At 50.1% G+C, this 17,172-nt stretch overlaps 1 protein-coding gene across 1 annotated transcript in view; it reads left to right on the forward strand.

Moving 5' to 3' along the window:
* ABCC6 (ATP binding cassette subfamily C member 6) overlaps positions 1 to 14,136 on the forward strand; it is an 85,009-nt gene extending 70,873 nt beyond the window's left edge. Inside the window, exons 25-32 of the mRNA XM_055253382.2 lie at positions 398 to 597; positions 2,028 to 2,154; positions 4,127 to 4,228; positions 5,903 to 6,049; positions 8,639 to 8,797; positions 8,876 to 9,042; positions 12,842 to 13,036; positions 13,373 to 14,136. Of these exons, the coding sequence (XP_055109357.2) occupies positions 398 to 597; positions 2,028 to 2,154; positions 4,127 to 4,228; positions 5,903 to 6,049; positions 8,639 to 8,797; positions 8,876 to 9,042; positions 12,842 to 13,036; positions 13,373 to 13,481 (1,206 nt within the window). The 3' untranslated portion in view covers positions 13,482 to 14,136. The remainder of the gene's footprint in view (positions 1 to 397; positions 598 to 2,027; positions 2,155 to 4,126; positions 4,229 to 5,902; positions 6,050 to 8,638; positions 8,798 to 8,875; positions 9,043 to 12,841; positions 13,037 to 13,372) is intronic.
* The last annotated feature ends 3,036 nt before the right edge of the window (positions 14,137 to 17,172 follow it).

Consider the following 17,172-nt stretch of genomic DNA (forward strand, 5'->3'; position numbering starts at 1 on the left):
CCTTAAATGAAGTAGTCGGCCTCAGTGCTGGGAAGTGAGACACTTAAACTAAATTAGTGGTTTCTCAACCCTGGCTCTCCCTTAGAATCATCTGGAAGGCTATTTAAACAGCACTAAAGTAAAGGTGACATTGCCAGAGATTCCGATTCAGTCATTCTGGGGTGGGGCATTAGAGGTTTTTGAAGCTCCCCAGGTGATTTTCAAAAAAACCATATAACTCTGATTCTGCAAGGAAATGAGAACCCAGAGAGGGCAAGCAACTAGTCCAAGGTCACACAGTAAGCTGGTAACAGATCCTGGTCTGGAATCCTGTACTTGGGGCTCTTTCTGTGCTTCTGGAAACTACCTCTCTATGTCTGTGGCTTCTCCTATCCCCTCTCCTATCCATCCTTCTCAGAGCCTGTATGTGGTTAGCTCATGCCAGCTGAGACGCCTGGAGTCAGCCAGCTACTCGTCTGTCTGCTCCCACATGGCTGAGACGTTCCAGGGCAGCACAGTGGTCCGGGCATTCCGAACCCAGGCCCCGTTTGTGGCTCAGAACAATGCTCGCGTAGATGAAAGCCAGAGGATCAGTTTCCCGCGACTGGTGGCTGACAGGTAGGAAGACACAGGGCAGAGAAGACCTTGTAATTCATCCATATCCTTAGAGGGTGAGACCTGAGGTCATATTGTATGGTAGAGGGGTCACCCAGAGAATCAGGGACATAGCTGAGGCTAGATCCCACAGGCAGTCTATCGGTTCTCACTGTGGGCAGATGGAACATGACCGAGAGATTCTCAACAGCAGGTGGGCGGGGGGTACAGGAAAAAGCTTTTGTTGCCAGGCAACTGGATCAGCCTCTTTTGCCTTGGTGATAAAGCAGCCATATAAGCATCCTCAGCCATCTTTAGGTACTAAGCAAGAACAAGAACACAAGCTTTAAGCACAAATAGACACAGGTTCAAATCCCAACTCTGCCACTTACCAGCTGGTTGATTTCAGGCAAGTTACATAACCTCTCTGAGCCTCATTTGTCAAACTGGTATCGTGCTCATGGAGTAGATATGAGGATTAAATACAGACACTCATAGGTAAGACTTGTAACATGCTTACTGCATGCCTGGCACTGTTCTGAGCAATCTGTGTAGATTAATTTATTTAATTCTGCTAACAGCTTCGCCAGGCAGAAACTGTTCTATAGATAATAAATCCTAGGCACAGAGAGGTTTGGAAACTTGTCCAAGGTCACACAGCTAATGCTGGCAGAGCCAGGATTTGAATCCAAGCAGTCTGGTACCAGAGTGTGGAGAGGGTCAAGTACAAACTAGGTGCTCAATACATGTGAAGTCCTTTTTCCTTTCATCTCAGGTCCCCAGCCAGCTGGGGCTGTGTATTAGTCCATCTTCACACTGCTAAAAAGAACTACCTGAGACTGGGTAATTTATAAAGAAAGAAAGGTTTAATTGACTCACAGTTCCATGTGGCTGGGGAGGCCTCAGGAAACTTACAGTCATGGTGGAAAGGGAAGCAAGGCACGTCTTACATGGCAGCTGGAGAGAGAGAGCATGAGGTGGGAACTGCCACATCCTTTTACGCCATATGATCTTGTGAGAACTCACTATCACGAGAACAATATAGGGAAAACTGCCCCCATGATCCAATCACCTCCCACCAGATCCCTCCCTCCACACGTGGGGATTACAATTCGAGATGAGATTTGGGTGGGGACACAGAGCCAAACCATGGAGACCACGGTTCAGGCCAGGGGAATGGCAGGTGGACATGGCTTGGCAAATTCCAGGGACAGAAAAGCAGCCACACAGGGAAGCTCTTCGGAACACCGAGTGTACCCCAGACCCTAAGCTGGGCTCAGTTGAGACAGGACAGTGTCATCTTCCTCTCCTCCCTGAGCCTGGGTTGCATGTGGAGTCCATTGCTGGGACCCCTGTGTGTACAAAGCTGGTGTGATGACCAGTCCTTGTGCCCAGAGAAGCATCTCCCTGCAGATGAGAGTACCCACTCACCTTGCTGTCGCCTCCCTTTGCAGGTGGCTTGCGGCCAATGTGGAGCTCCTGGGGAATGGCCTGGTGTTTGCAGCTGCCACGTGTGCTGTGCTGAGCAAAGCCCACCTCAGTGCCGGCCTCGTGGGCTTCTCTGTCTCTGCTGCCCTCCAGGTACTCCCCATATCCCCAAACTGGGCTTGAGGGACAGACAGAGGCAGAGACCGTCGGACCCCTGCTAGTGGGACCTTTGAAGACCCCGTGTCCAAACCACCAAGGTGTCTGGAGTCCCTCCGCCAAGGAGGGACATGCTCTACAAGAGCCAGACTCAGCTGAGGTGAACTCGTAACCTTGGGCAAGAATCTTTCCTTGTGGAGTCTCAGTGTGCTCCTTGGAAAAATAGGCCAGAAATCCCATCACTTCTGATGTTATAAAGACTAGTTGAGACAAAGCATATCCCATGGAGGACATTTCTAGTGCATTGTTAACTGTTGTTTTGTTTTGAAGACAGTCTCTCTTTTACTCGGGCTTGAGTGCAGTGGTGCAATCTCGGCTCACTGCGAACTCTGCCTCCTGGGTTCAAGCGATTCTTATGCCTCAGCCTCCCAAGTTGCTGGAATTACAGGCATGAGCCACTATGCCTGGCTAATTTTTAGTCTTTTTAGTAGAGACGGGGTTTTGCCATGTTGGCCAGGCTGGTCTTCAACTCCTGAGCTCAAGTGATCCACCCACCTTAGCCTCCCAAAATGCTGGGATTATAGGCATGAGCCACCATGCCTGGCCACTTTTTGTTAACTGTTAACAGTATGTAATGTCAGTTCATGACATCCATGAAAAAATATATATATACACTCATAAGCATTTGTTATGGAAGAAGCATTATTCTAAGAGCTTTATACATTTTTGTTCGTTTTGGTTTGTTTTTGTTGCTGTTTGAGACAGGATCTCATTTTATTGTCCAGGCTTGAGTGCAGTGGCATGATCTTGGCTCACTTCAGCCTCCATCTCCAGGCTCAAGGGATTCTCCCACCTCACTTTCCCAATTAGCTGGGACTACAGATGTGCACCACCATGCCTGGCTAATTTTTTTTTTTTTTTTTTTTTTTGTAGAAACAGTTTCGCCATGTTGCCCAACCTGGTCTCAAACTCTAGGTTCAAGTGGTCTGCCTGCCCCAGCCTCCCAAAATGCTGAGATTATAGGTGTGAGCCACCATGCCCAGCTGTTTTGTTTTGAGGCAAGGTCTCACTCTTTCACCCAGACTGGAGGGCAGTGGTGTAATCACAGCTCACTGCAGCCTCCAACTCCTGGGTTCAAACAATCTTCCCGCTTAGCCTTCCAAAAAGCTGGTATTATAGGCATGAGCCACTGTGCACAAGAACTTTATAAATATTAACTCACTTAATACTGCCCACAACCCCATCAGAGAGGCACTGTTATTATCCTCATTTTACAGTCAAGGCTGCTAAGCTTAAGGATGAAGTAAGAGGCCAGAGCATGTTGGGTGGCAGTGGGGGCACTTCCCTATTGCATCCAGAAAGGCCTCTCTGAGGAGGTGACTTAGGAGGAAGTGAGGTAATAGCAGGAAGAAAAGGTCTGGGAGTTGAAGGTTCATCCCTGGTGTGTTAGAGGAACAGCAAGAAGGTGGGTGTGGCTGGAGAGAGTGGGTGAAGGCAGGGGTGCTGGGAGACAAGGTTAGGGATGGGATGGCAGGGCTAGAGCTGGTAATGGCTCATAGGGAGGAGCTTGGAGTGGTTCCAAGTGTCATGGGAAATTGGCCACCTGGTCGCTGTGGGAAAGCTGTCAGAATGGAATCAGTGGGCCTGGGTCCTGCTGGGTGTCCTTGGGAGGGTCACACACCCTCTCTGATCCTGTCTACTCACCTGTATCAAGCCAGTTTGTACAAGCTGATGTCTGAGGGCTTCTTTTTGCTCTGCATGCTCTGGTTCTACTGAAGGAAGAGAGGGACCTGTTGGTTGTATCCAGATCCCAGTCCCCTGGGCCCAGGTCCTCAGACTGCCCCATTCCTGCCTCCCCTCTTTGCTCCTCTGGGTCTGGCCTCCCAGAAAAGGTTGGGAAACCAGGGGGGCTGTTGCAAGCCCTCAAGTGGCCTTGCCAAACCCAGCCAGAGAGGCTTTCTTGCACCAGGTGACCCAGACACTGCAGTGGGTTGTTCGCAACTGGACAGACCTAGAGAACAGCATCGTAGCAGTGGAGCGGATGCAGGACTATGCTTGGACGCCCAAGGAGGTGACAGGCGGGAGGTGGGGAGGGGGTCCCAGCAAGGACATATTGTGTGTGGGGGGGCAATGGGTCCCTGTTGACATCTGCTACACGCTTTGGAGTTTATACCCTCTTCTCCCCTCACTCAACCCTCACCACTATAGGTCAGAGTCACAGACAGGGTGGCAGCAATGGTTAGGAGCATAAGGTTTGGAGCCAGGCAAAATCTTGCTTCCTTTGCTTCTGAGCTTGAGGAAAGCAGGTCACCTATGGGAGTGGCAGAGAACCATGAGGAACAGCATTGCAACAGCAACATAGCTGCAACATGATAGTAACATAATGGCAACAGCAACACAATGGCCATTTTCCAGAACATGATAGTAATGCAACAGCAATGTAACAGTAATGGAACAGCAACATAACCACAATATTGCAGTACCAGAATAGCAACATAGCAGTGTAATAGTAAGATAATAGAAACATTATAGTAACATGATGGCAACATTCCAGCAATACAACCACAACATAGCAATGCAATAGTAACATACTAGCAACATTTTAGTAACATGATAGAAACAAAACAGCAACATAGCAATGCAATAGTAACACAACAGCAACATCATAACATGACAGCAATATCCCAGCAACATGACTTTAACATAGTAACAGAGTAGCAACATAACAATGTAACAGTAACAAAACAGCAACATTATAGTGACATGATGGGAACATTCCAGCAACATAACTGAAATTATAGTAACAGAACAGCAACATGGCAATGTAACAGTAACAAAACAGCAACATTCTGGTAACATGATGGCAAAATTCCAGCAACATAACAGTAGCATTATAAGGACAGAACAGCAACATAGCGATGCAACAGTAACAAAACAGCAACATGATATAATGCGATAGCAACATAACAGTAACATTACAGTAACAGAACAAGGAAGAATTAATTAATTGATGAATAGGGTAGAAGAAATGGTGAGAGATCGATGGACAGATGAATGGATGGAATGGGGTGGAAGAATGACAGATGGAGGGATGGGATTGGAGATGGATGGAGGGACAGATGGATGGATGGATGGATGGGTGGGATGGGGTGGAAAAAGGATGAGATGGATGGATGGATGGGTGGGATGGGATCAGGTGGAAGAAAGGATAAGAACAGCAGCATAGCAGTAATGTAACAGTACCATAACAGCATCGAGTTCACTGGGAGGATCAAATGAGATCCTGCAAATAAATGATTTAGTAGAGTGTCTGGTCCATTGCAAACACTCAGTACATGTCCACTTCTCTTATTAGCCCTATTTCCCAGATTGGAAAACCAAGACTCAAGGGGGTAGAATGATCTGTTCAAGGTCACAGGAACAGCAAAAGGCAGCATTGGTCTTCCCACTGCACAGTCATGTCCTTTCACAAAGAGAAATGTCTGCTCCCACTATAGAAAAAGAGATTATTTTATAATAAACAGTGGCTAATAACAATAAAATAGACTAAAAGTAGCCACCACCATCTGTTTTTCGCATTGACATAGTCCATGCCCTCTCTTGTTGAATTCCCATAACAACCCTGTAAAATAGCAATAAATATGTCCATTTTGCAGAAGAGAAAACTGAAGCTGAGACAGGTGGGCCATCCTGTGCAAAGTCTTAGAGGAAGGCTCCTCTGACTCAGTTTCCCCTCCTGCTCCAGGCTCCCTGGAGGCTGCCCACATGTGCGGCTCAGCCCCCTTGGCCTCATGGCGGGCAGATCGAGTTCCGGGACTTTGGGCTGAGATACCGACCTGAGCTCCCGCTGGCTGTGCAGGGTGTGTCCTTCAAGATCCACGCAGGAGAGAAGGTGAGTGGTTCTCTCACAATGTCCTCTTCATGGAGTTTAGGCCAAAATACTCCAGGGGCAAGGCCCTAAACCCTGGGCACCAGCTACCTCCACAATATCCCCACCTCAGGTCCCCTAGCTTTCAGACCCATTACCCCTTAAAATGAGCTCCTCACCTTCCCCAAACCTGCTTCCATCTGGTGACGTCCTCATCCACCTTCGTGTCCCCAGATGAGGAAGCAACTCCCTGACTTCCTTCTTCCTTTAATGTTAACCCAGCGCCTAATATGTGCTGGGCAGTGTGTTAAATGCTCCAAGTACATTTTCCAGTTTGCACAAATGGGATATTTGCTTTTGGGTGGGAAACGTTGGGAAAAGCACTTCATAGCTCAGTTTTCCCATCTGTAAATTGGGACTGGTAACATTGATCTCTGAGTTGTTGTAAAGTTTGAGTTAATACAGAGAACATGCTTAGCTCATAGAAGGTGCTCCAGAAATGTTTACTAATGCTTTTATTATTTGCATTTTCACTCTCACAACAACCCCATAAGGGAGGTGCTAGTACTATCCCATTTTACAGATGACTCATCAGGCCCCTTCACTGAATCCCTTCCCTCCCTCTCTCTGAACCTACAGAGGCTTCCTCCCTGTCGCCTCCTTGTCCCCTAATAAACAGTGGATCCTGTCTCACCAGCTCCAATCTGCTCTCCTGTGATTTTTTTTTTTTTTTTTTTTTTTTTTGAGACAGAGTCTCACTCTGTTGCCCAGGCTGGGGTGCAGTGGTATGATCTTAGATCAACCTCCGCCTCCCAGATTCAAGTGATTCTCCTGCCTCAGCCTCCTGAGTAGCTGGGATTATAGGCTTGTACCACTACACCTGGCTAATTTTTGTATTTTTAGTAGAGATGGGGTTTCACCATGTTGGCCAGGCTGGTATCAAACTCCTGACCTCAATCACCCCCCTCGGCCTCCCAAAGTGCTGGGACTACAGGCATGAACCACCATGCCCAGCCATCCTGTGACCTTTATCAGCATGAATGACACTGCATGTCATTCCCCTGCTCAAAACCTTCTACTAGTTCCAACTTCCCTTGGGGTAAAGTCTGAATTCCTGAGCTTGGCATTCAAGGCTCTGTCCAGCCCAGGCCCTGCCCACGTCCCCCTCTCATTCATTGCTCTGCCAGGGCTTAGCCAACATTGTGGAGCAGCTGCCTCTCGGCCAGTGGGGGCACATGGTGCTGTGAGCTCCACGAGCTTCTAGTTTTGGAAATCCACTTGGTGTGGTTTACCTGGAGTGTTCCCCTTCCTTGAGCTGCTTTTGATCCTTCAAGCTTCCATGCAAGTATCCCTTCCTCCATGAGGTCTTCCCTTATTACCCCCGGCAAATCCCAGGCAGCATGAGCAGCACTGCCTTGCTTCCCTTAATTGCCAGAGGTCCAGAGCTTGATAATAAACAGCATTGTTGGCTGGGTGCCGTGGCTTATACCTGTAATCCCAGCACTTTGGGAAGCCAAGGTGGGCGGATCACTTGAGGCCAGGAGTTTGAGACCAGCCTGGCCAACACGGTGAAATGCCGTGTCCACTAAAAATATGAAAATTAGCCGAGCATGGTGACAGGCACCTGTAATCCCAACTACTTGGGAGGCTGAGGCTGGAGAATTGCTTCAATCTGGGAGGTGGAGGTTGCAGTGAGCTGAGATCACACCACTGCACTCCAGCCTGGGCAACAGAGCAAGACTTTATCTCAAAAATAAGTAAATAAAGCATTGTTCATCACACTGTATTACATTTACTCAATTGCACTGTTTCCTAGACCAGATGGTGGGCACACTGGAGCAACGACTCTTTAATTTTTACACTTCCGGTGCCTAAACATGTACTTGGCATACAGTGGGGTGACTCACGTTTCCATCATTAATTAAACAAATAATGTTGAACCCACACCATGTGTCAGACACTGAGGATGCAATAGTAGCAAGAGAGGTGGAGGAGAGTGGATAACAGAATGGGAGATGGATAACAGAATGGACACATGGATAGGATGGAGGATGAATGGAAGGATGGACTGGATGGATGGGAGAAAAAATAAATGAATGAAAGGATTAGTGAATTGATGGATGAATAGGGAAGAAGAAACGAGAGATGGATAGACAGATGAATGGATGGGTGAATGGAATGGGGTGGAAGAATGAGAGATGGAGGGATGGGATGGATGGCGGGATGGATGGCAGGATGGGGTGGAAAAAAGGATAAAGGATGGATGGATGGATGGACGGACAGACGGATGGATGGGATGGGGTAGAAGGATGAGAGATGATGGAGAGGTGTAAATAGGAGGATGAGGAAAGATGGAGGAACTAAAGGAAGGGTGGGGAGAAGGATGGGAGAGAGATATCAGGATAAGGGAAAGATAGAGAAGAACGCAGATGGAAGACTGGATGGATTGATGGGTGGATATACAGAAATGTAGACAGATGGAAAGAGAGATGGAAAGTGGATACTTACACAATGAGGATGGATAGACAGATCTCAGGTACAGCAGAAACATCTCCCAATAAATGCCCACAAACCCTCTGCTCAGAGCAGGCCTTTCCTCCCAACCCCGGGCAGGTGGGCATCGTTGGCAGGACCGGGGCCGGGAAGTCCTCCCTGGCCAGTGGGCTGCTGCGGCTCCAGGAGGCAGCTGAGGGTGGGATCTGGATCGACGGGGTCCCCATCACCCACGTGGGGCTGCACACTCTGCGTTCCAGGATCAGCATCATCCCCCAGGTGAGGCTGGTGGAGGGGGTGGGCAAAGATGGGAGGCATGGTGGGATCTGGCTCTGACTCACCGCCCCTCCCTGCCAGGACCCCATCCTGTTCCCTGGCTCTCTGCGGATGAACCTCGACCTGCTGCAGGAACACTCGGACGAGGCTATCTGGGCAGCTCTGGAGACGGTGCAGCTCAAAGCCTTGGTGGCCAGCCTGCCCAACCAGCTGCAGTACAAGTGTGCCGACCGAGGCGAGGACCTGAGGTACGGTCGCCCCACTGTGGCTGGGACCTGCAGGTGGGAGAGTAGGGGACGGCCATGCCCTCCCCAAGGGCCCTCAGGAAGTGCCTCCCCCAATAGGATTGTCACTCTGTTATATTAATAACCACGTCTCTTATCTGCAATTCCAAGCTCCGACAGTCTCTGAATACCAAGATTTTCCCCCTAAATTAGCCTTCTATATTTATTTGGTGGCAAAACCCAACCTCAACTGACACAGGGCTAGTGATAGCCTTTATTGCTCTTGCTCAGTATTTATTTCGCTATGAAAATATTGTTTGATATTGGGTGGTAACCTCGCCACTCACTGGGACTATAAGTAACATAAGATTTTTTTTTTTGGTAAATGTCAAGTGCGGGCTGGGCGCAGTGGCTCATGCCTGTAATCCCAGCACTTCAGGAGGCTGAGGGAGGAGGATTGCTTGAGTCCAGGAGTTTGAGACTAGTCTGGGCAACATAGCAAGACCCTATCTCTATGGAAAACAGTATTAGCCAAGTATGGTGGCACGCGCCTATAGTCTTAGTTACTTGGGAGGCTGAGGTGGGAGGACGCTTGAGCCAGGGAGGCGAAGGTTGCAGTGAGCCAATACTGCGCCACTGCATTCCAGCCTGGGCTTCATCTCAACACCACCACAAAGTTGTGTGGAAAGATACACATGAAATTTACTATCTCAATCTTTTTTCTTTTTTTTTTTTTGGAGACAGGGTCTGGCTCTGTCATCCAGGCTAGAGTGCAGTGGCGAGGCCTCGGCTCATTGCAACCTCCACCTCCCAGGCTCAAGCGTTCCTCCCACCTCAGCCTCCCAAGTAGCTGGGGTTACAGGTGTGAGCCACCACAGCCAGCTAATCTTTTTATTTTTTGTAGAGACAGGGTTTCTCCATGTTGCCCAGGCTACACTCGAACTTGCACAGGCCTCCTAAAGTGCTGGGATTGCAGGTGTGAGCCACCATGCTGGCCCATCTCACCCATTTTTCAGTGTATAGTTTCTGTAGTGTTAGGTGAATTCACACTGTTACACAACAAAACTAAAACTCTGTACCCATGAAACCCTAACTCTCCTTGTCCCCCTCCCCCAGCACCCGGCCACCAGCATTGTCCTTTCTGTCTCTATGAGTGTGACTACTCTAGACACTGCACAGAAGCACAATCATAGGATCTGTCCTTTTGTGACTGGCTTATTTCACATAGCACGATGTCCTCAAGGGTCATCCACATTGTAGCATGTGTCAGATTCTCTACTTTTTTAAGGCTGAATAATTTTCCACTACATGGATAGACCACATTTTGCTTATCTATTTATCTGCCAGTAGATAAGCAGGCTGTTTCTCCACCTCTCAGCCATTTTGAATAATGCCACTATGAACATAGGTATACACGTATATGTCTTTAAAAAAACCAAGGTGGCCAGGTGCAGTGGCTCATGCTTGTAATCCCAGCAGTATGGGAGTCCAAGGTGGGTATGTCACCTGAGGTCAGGAGTTTGAGACCAGCCTGACCAATATGGTGAACCCCGTCTCTACTAAAAATACAAAAATTAGCCAGGTGTGGTGGCACATGCCTGTAACCCCAGGTACTCGGGAGGCTGAGACACTGAGGAGAATTGCTTGAACCGGGGAGGCGGAGGTTGCAGTGAGCTAAGATTGCCCTACTGCAGTCCAGCCTGGGTGACCGAGCAAGACTGTCTCAGAAAAAACCCCAAACAAAACAAAACAAAACCAAGGTGTTCTGGGTTTAAAATCCCTCTGACCCTGAGGATGTCAGAAGCGCTTGTGGTAGGAAATCATTTCCAGCACTAGAGAGGCAGTGTTGCTTGGTGGGCGAGAGTATACACAGGTGACAGACTGCCTGGGCTCAAATCCAGGCCCCCCCAGCTGTAGGATCCTGGGCAACTTACTTATCTTCTGTGCCTCAGTTTCCTCATCTGTAAAGTAGGAATAATAGCACCTACCTACCTTGCAGGGATTGAATTATATGCATAAAGTTATTGAAACAGTGGCAGGCATAGAGGAAACAGTAAATACTGATTTTAGTCCTGAGTCACACCCCTGATAACGTCATTTTACAGAGTTGGAATTGGAGGCCTGGGGCTTGCCTGGGGTCACACAGCTTAAAAGTAGTGAGGTTGGGACAAGACCCAGGCACTCTAACGCCTGCATGACCATAATAGGTTCTGATCATTTAAAGGGATGCAGTTTCATGGAAGGGCTTACTGTGCAAGACAGCCATGCTGGGGCCCCAGGGGCCAGTTCCCACCTGAGTCAGGGTCTCACTGGCCTCACAACCTGGAATCTCAACTCCTCCACCTGTAATTAGAGGGTGCTACTTTGTGCCAAGTACTCTGTGACAAGCCTGCAGTGAGTCTTGCTCTGTCACCCAGGCTGGAGTACAGTGGCGCGATCTCGGCTCACTGCAAGCTCTGCCTCCCAGGTTCACGCCATTCTTCTGCCTCAGCCTCCCAAGTAGCTGGAACTACAGGCACCCACCACCACACCTGGCTAATTTTTTGTATTTTTAGTAGAGACAGGGTTTCACCATGTTAACCAGGATGGTCTCGATCTCTTGATCTTGTGATCCGCCTGCCTCGGCCTCCCAAAGTGCTGGGATTACAGGCATGAGCCACCGCGCCCCGCTGCCCACACACTTTTATGTGCCATGTCGTCACAATTCAGTGAGGATGGATCCATTAGGAGCACAGACTCTGGGGTCAGAGGACTTGGGTTCAAATTATGGACCTACCACTAGCCTTTAGACCTTGGTCAAGCTACTGAGCTTCTCTGTATCTGTGTCCTCCTCTCTCAAAAGAGAACAATAATGTCTACCTTTGTGGACATTATGAGGATTGAGTCAATATATATACAAGCACTTAGAATGTGTTTGGCACAAGGTGAAGACGAAGAACTAGAAATAGCCATAAACAGGCCAGGCATGGTGGAGCGTGCCTGGAATCCCAGCCAAGTGTACACGTCTGCATTTAAGGCCCGCTTGACACCAGCCTTGAATGTCTTAGGAAGACTGTAGATTCAATTCTTGAAGCAGTGGTGGGTCATTGTAGGTTTCTTTGCAAAGGCATGACTGAAGTCAAAGCTGTGCTTTCGCTGATGGAGGAAATGTAAATTAGTACAGTCACTATGGGAAATAGTATGAGGATTTCTCAAAAAACTAGAAATAGAACTACCAGTGTGCAGTGGCTCACACCTGTAATCCCAGCACTTTGGGAGGCTGAGGTAAGTGGATCACCTGGGAGTTTGAGACCAGCTGGACCAACATGGTGAAACCCCATCTCTACTTAAAAAATACAAAAAATTAGCCAGGCATGGTGGCGCATGACTGTAATTCCAGCTACTTCAGAGGCTGAGGCAGGAAAATCGCTTGAACCGGAAGGTGGAGGTTGCCGCGAGCTGAGATCGTGCCATTGCATGCCAGCCTGGGTGACAGAGCAAGACTCCGTCTTTAAAAAAAAAAAAAAAAAAAAAAAAAAAAAAAAAAAAAAAAAGAAGAAGAAAAAAGAAAAAGAGCCATAAACAGAAAAAAGAAAATAGCCATTTCACAGGTGGGGAAACTGAGGCACAAAGGGTTTGAATGACCTGCCTATAGTCAGCCTGCTCAAAGATGGCAGGAAGGGGCTTCCTATCAGCTCTGCAGACCGCAGACCCCATGTGTGGGGATGCCCGAACGCAGGCACCTCACTCCTACACTGTTTCAGGGACCTGTTTCTGGGCACACCCACACATCACGATGTGCTGACAAATGCACATCCCACCTAATTGTCCCAATCGTTCCCAGCGTGGGCCAGAAACAGCTCCTGTGTCTGGCACGTGCCCTTCTCCGGAAGACGCAGATCCTCATCCTGGACGAGGCTACGGCTGCCGTGGACCCGGGCACGGAGCTGCAGATGCAGGCCATGCTCGGGAGCTGGTTTGCACAGTGCACTGTGCTGCTCATCGCCCACCGCCTGCGCTCTGTGATGGACTGTGCCCGGTAAGGCCCCCATCCCAGCCTGACCTCACAGCAGCCCTGCAGCGGTGGGGGAAGGGGGTGGAGGCAGTCCTGGGCCACTGGGCTTCGGGTTAGAGCTGGAAGGGTCCTGAATGGGGCCAGAGCGGGAGGGATGCCCGGGAACACATGCCAAGTGGGAAGGTTGCCCAAGGACATGCGCCCAGCACATGCTTCCAACCCAGCTGTGAGGGCCAGGGAGCCGCATGGAAAGCAGGACTTCTATGGAGAAAACCTCAGTGCAGACACACTGGGCTCTCACAGCTGCCGAGAGCCTGGGCTAGTGTCCAAAGAGCCTCTTGGTCTCCCTCTCCCCCACAGGGTTCTGGTCATGGACAAGGGGCAGGTGGCAGAGAGTGGCAGCCCGGCCCAGCTGCTGGCACAGAAGGGCCTGTTTTACAGGCTGGCCCAGGAGTCAGGCCTGGTCTGAGCCAGGACCCTCAACCGTACCCCCGTTGGGCCAGCCCACCAGAGCCCGCAGTGCTGGAGATGGAAGTGACCCGCGGTCATCGATAGCTCCACGCGATGTTGAGTCTAGACCCATGTTTTCTCTCTGGGAGGAAAATGGCAGAGAAAGCGGCTGATTATCACAGAGCATCAGAGCCGGAAGGACCTAGCAATACACAAGTCTGCCCCGGCAGGGCCCATCTCGCCCTGTCCACCCTGCAGCCAATGTCAACAGTGACACTCAGCCCCGCTGTACGCTGGACTCACCTGGGAGACTCAAGCACATGCCCAGGCTCCCCGCTAGACCCTTAAATCAGAATCCCTGGGGCTGGGAACTGTCATGCTGTGTGTACTTTTTACAAATTAACACTTAACTCCCATGCAGTTAAAGAAACAATAACGTAGAGAGATGCGTGTACTCGCTACCCCACTTCTCCCAATGGTAACATCTTGCAAAACTCTAGCATAGAGCATTACAGCCAGGGTATTGACATCCACACAACAATCTTCCTTGATTTCCCGTTTTACCTGTACTCCTGTGTGTGTGTGTATTTTGTCCCATGCAGTTTTATCGCACATGCAGGCTCGTGAATCCACACCATGGTGAGGATACAGAATAGTCACTAGCGTTTTCTGAGCACACCCATCACCCTCGCTCCTGCCGCCAATGACCATGCTGTTCTCCAGTTTGTGTGTGTGTGTGTGTGTGTGTGTGTATCTTTTTTTGAGACAGAGTCTCACTCTGTTGCTCAGGCTGGAGTGCAGTGGCACGATCTCAGCTCACTGCAACCTCCACATCCTGGGTTCAAGCAATTCTCCTGCCTCAGCCTCCCGTGCAGCTGGGATTACAGGCGTGTGCCACCATGCCTGGCTAACTTGTGTAATTTTTAGTAGATACGAGGTTTCAGCATATTGGCCAGGCTGGTCTTGAACTCCTGGCCTCATGTGATCCACCCTCCTCGGCCTCCCAAAGTATTGGGATAACAGGCGTGAGCTACTGCACCTGGCTGAGTTTGGTATATAATTTTAAAGCTCCCCCATAGGATTCCAGTGTGCAGCCAGGACTGAGAACTACAGCCCTCGCATCTCCTGCTGCTCCCCCTCCCCAACCAGAGATGAGCTCCAAGGACACAAAAGCCAGGTGCCCCCCATGCCAAGCATGGGTCCCCTCCACGCATGAGCAAGTCAAATGTGCATGTTCGGTTTCCAAAACAACAGAGGAGCCAAGACTCCTCAGCCCTCAATGGGAGAATTTGCCCAAGGACTTGGTATATTTCCTTTTTTTTTCTTCCCCCAAGACAGAGTTTCACTCTGTCACCCAAGCTGGAGTGCAGTGGCACAGTCTCGACTCACTGCAACCTCCACCTCCCGGGCTCAAGCGATTCTCCCAACTCAGCCTCTGGAGCAGCTGGGATTACAGGCACCCGCCACCATGCCTGGCTAATTTTTGCATTTTTAGTAGAGTCAAAGTTTCACCATGTTGGCCAGGCTGGTCTCAAACTCCTGACCTCAGGTGATCCTTTGGCCTTAGCTTCCCAAAGTGCTGGGATTACAGGCGTGAGACACTGCGCCTGGCGGGTTCATTTCCCATATGTGGTTGCTAAAAACCAAATTCCAGCTTCCTGGGGGCGCCCCAGCACCCATCGAACACCTGGAGTGTTTCTGTTCAGTTCCGCTCCCGATGCTGTCGACAGCCAAAGGCTGGACCCAGCTGAGCGTGGAGAACTTGCTGTAACCAAGGGTGGTCAATGCATAGCTTGTTGCATTCCTCACACATTTCCTTTTTTGTTTTTTTGAGACAGAGTCTTACTCTATCACCTAGGCTAAAGTGCAGTGGCACGATCTCAGCTCACTGCAACCTCTGCCTCCCAGGTTCAACCAATTCTCCTGCTACAGCCTGCCAGGTACCTGGGATTACAGGCACCCACCACCACACCTGGCTAATTATTTTTGTATTTTTACTAGAGACAGGGTTTCACTATGTTGGCCAGGTTGGTCTTGAACTCCTGATCTCAGGTCATCCGCCCACCTTGGCCTCCCAAAGTGCTGGGATTACAGGCGTGAGCCATCATGCCCAGCCTCCTCACTCCTCTTTCTGACAGCGGTCAGTATATTAATACTGGACTCACCAAACCAGCTTCAGGCACCAGAAAAGAGGAACTAAGTCTAAAGTAGCCAAGCTTAAGGCCACACAAAGATCTCTGGGAAGGGCAGCAAGAGACATCAGACAACTCCCTTGATCCTAACATTATGCTAGCCAGGGAGTCTCACTGACCTCGTGGCATTGCCGCAAGGGTAACATAATACATGGATATGTGTTCATGGAAGCAGAGAAGGCAATCCCCCAGGCTTTCTGAACCTTATTGACACGTGGGGCCAGATAGTTCTGTGCTGTGGGGACATGTCCTGCACGTCATAGGACGTTCAGCAGCGCCCCTGGCCTCTTCTTCACTAGATGACAATAACATCCTCCCTCTACCACCACCAGACTTGTGACAAAGTATCTTCAGACACTGCCATACATCCCCCAAAGGGTCAAAGCCACCTGGTTGGGCCGGGCGTGGTGGCTCATGCCTGTAATCCCAGTGCTTTGGGAGGCCGAGGCAGGCGAATCACTTGAGGTCAGGAGTTCGAGACCAGCCTGGCCAACATGGTGAAACCCTGGCTCTACCAGACATACAAAAATTAGCCGGGTATGGTGGCGGGTGCCTATAATCCCAGCTACTCTGAAGGCTGAGGCAGGAGAATCGCCTGAACCCAGGGAGAGAAGGTTGCGATAAGCCGAGATCACACCACTGCACTCCAGCCTGGGTGAAAGAGCCAGACTGTCTGAAAAAAAAAACAAAACAAAAAGACCCACTTGGTTGAAAATCCCCGGTCTAACCTGCCCCGCTGCCATCCATCATCCACAGATACTTGAGCAGTGGCTTTGCTGGTGTCAGGGGTGGTGGGGCAAGGACTCCACCTTTTCTTAAGGACACAGGGCCTGCTCCGCCCATCAGGTTATTGGACTTCCTGATGGCCCATGCTGACAGAAGGTTTTGTGATGCCCCTTTTGGCCTGGAGTAAACTAAATCTAGATCTAACTGCAGCTTCTACCACCTTCAAAGTGGGGCAGGGAGTCCGCATTCTTGACCTGCCTCTAGTCATGCCTGCAAAGCTGTGGACCCACAACTACCTATTCCTAGCTCCATTTCACAGGTGAGGAAACTGAGGCTCAAGGGGTTGACATGACCTGCCAAGGTGACCCAGTCAGTAAGGACAGAGCAGGGATCTGTTTCTGGGTCTAATACCAAAGTCATTGCACAGGGCACGTTTGTCTTTTAGAGAAAGGAAGGGCGGCAGACGCAGCCTGTCTTTTCTCTGCCTGGAGCTGAGCCACCTGACTGCCTCGCAGAGTGACCCTAGGCAGGGGCTGCCATGTGGGCATTTGGCAAACTCAGCTGGGGATGACCCAGGGCCATCAGACTCTCTTTCCTAGGCTGTGTGCCAGGGAGCAGAGGGTGGGCCACAGGCGGCCAGCACGTGGGAACCAGTGCCTGCCAGCCTGCTAACGAGACTGCTGTCGGGCCCATACCACGGCAGTCTGGAGATGCGCCAGCGGGGATGCCCAGGCCATTAATACCCCCGCCATGGGCTGCTGCCGGCAGGGCCTGGCTGGTGGGTGGAACACG

Source organism: Symphalangus syndactylus, chromosome 18 (genome assembly GCF_028878055.3).
Source record: "Symphalangus syndactylus isolate Jambi chromosome 18, NHGRI_mSymSyn1-v2.1_pri, whole genome shotgun sequence".
Classification (NCBI taxonomy): domain Eukaryota; kingdom Metazoa; phylum Chordata; class Mammalia; order Primates; family Hylobatidae; genus Symphalangus; species Symphalangus syndactylus.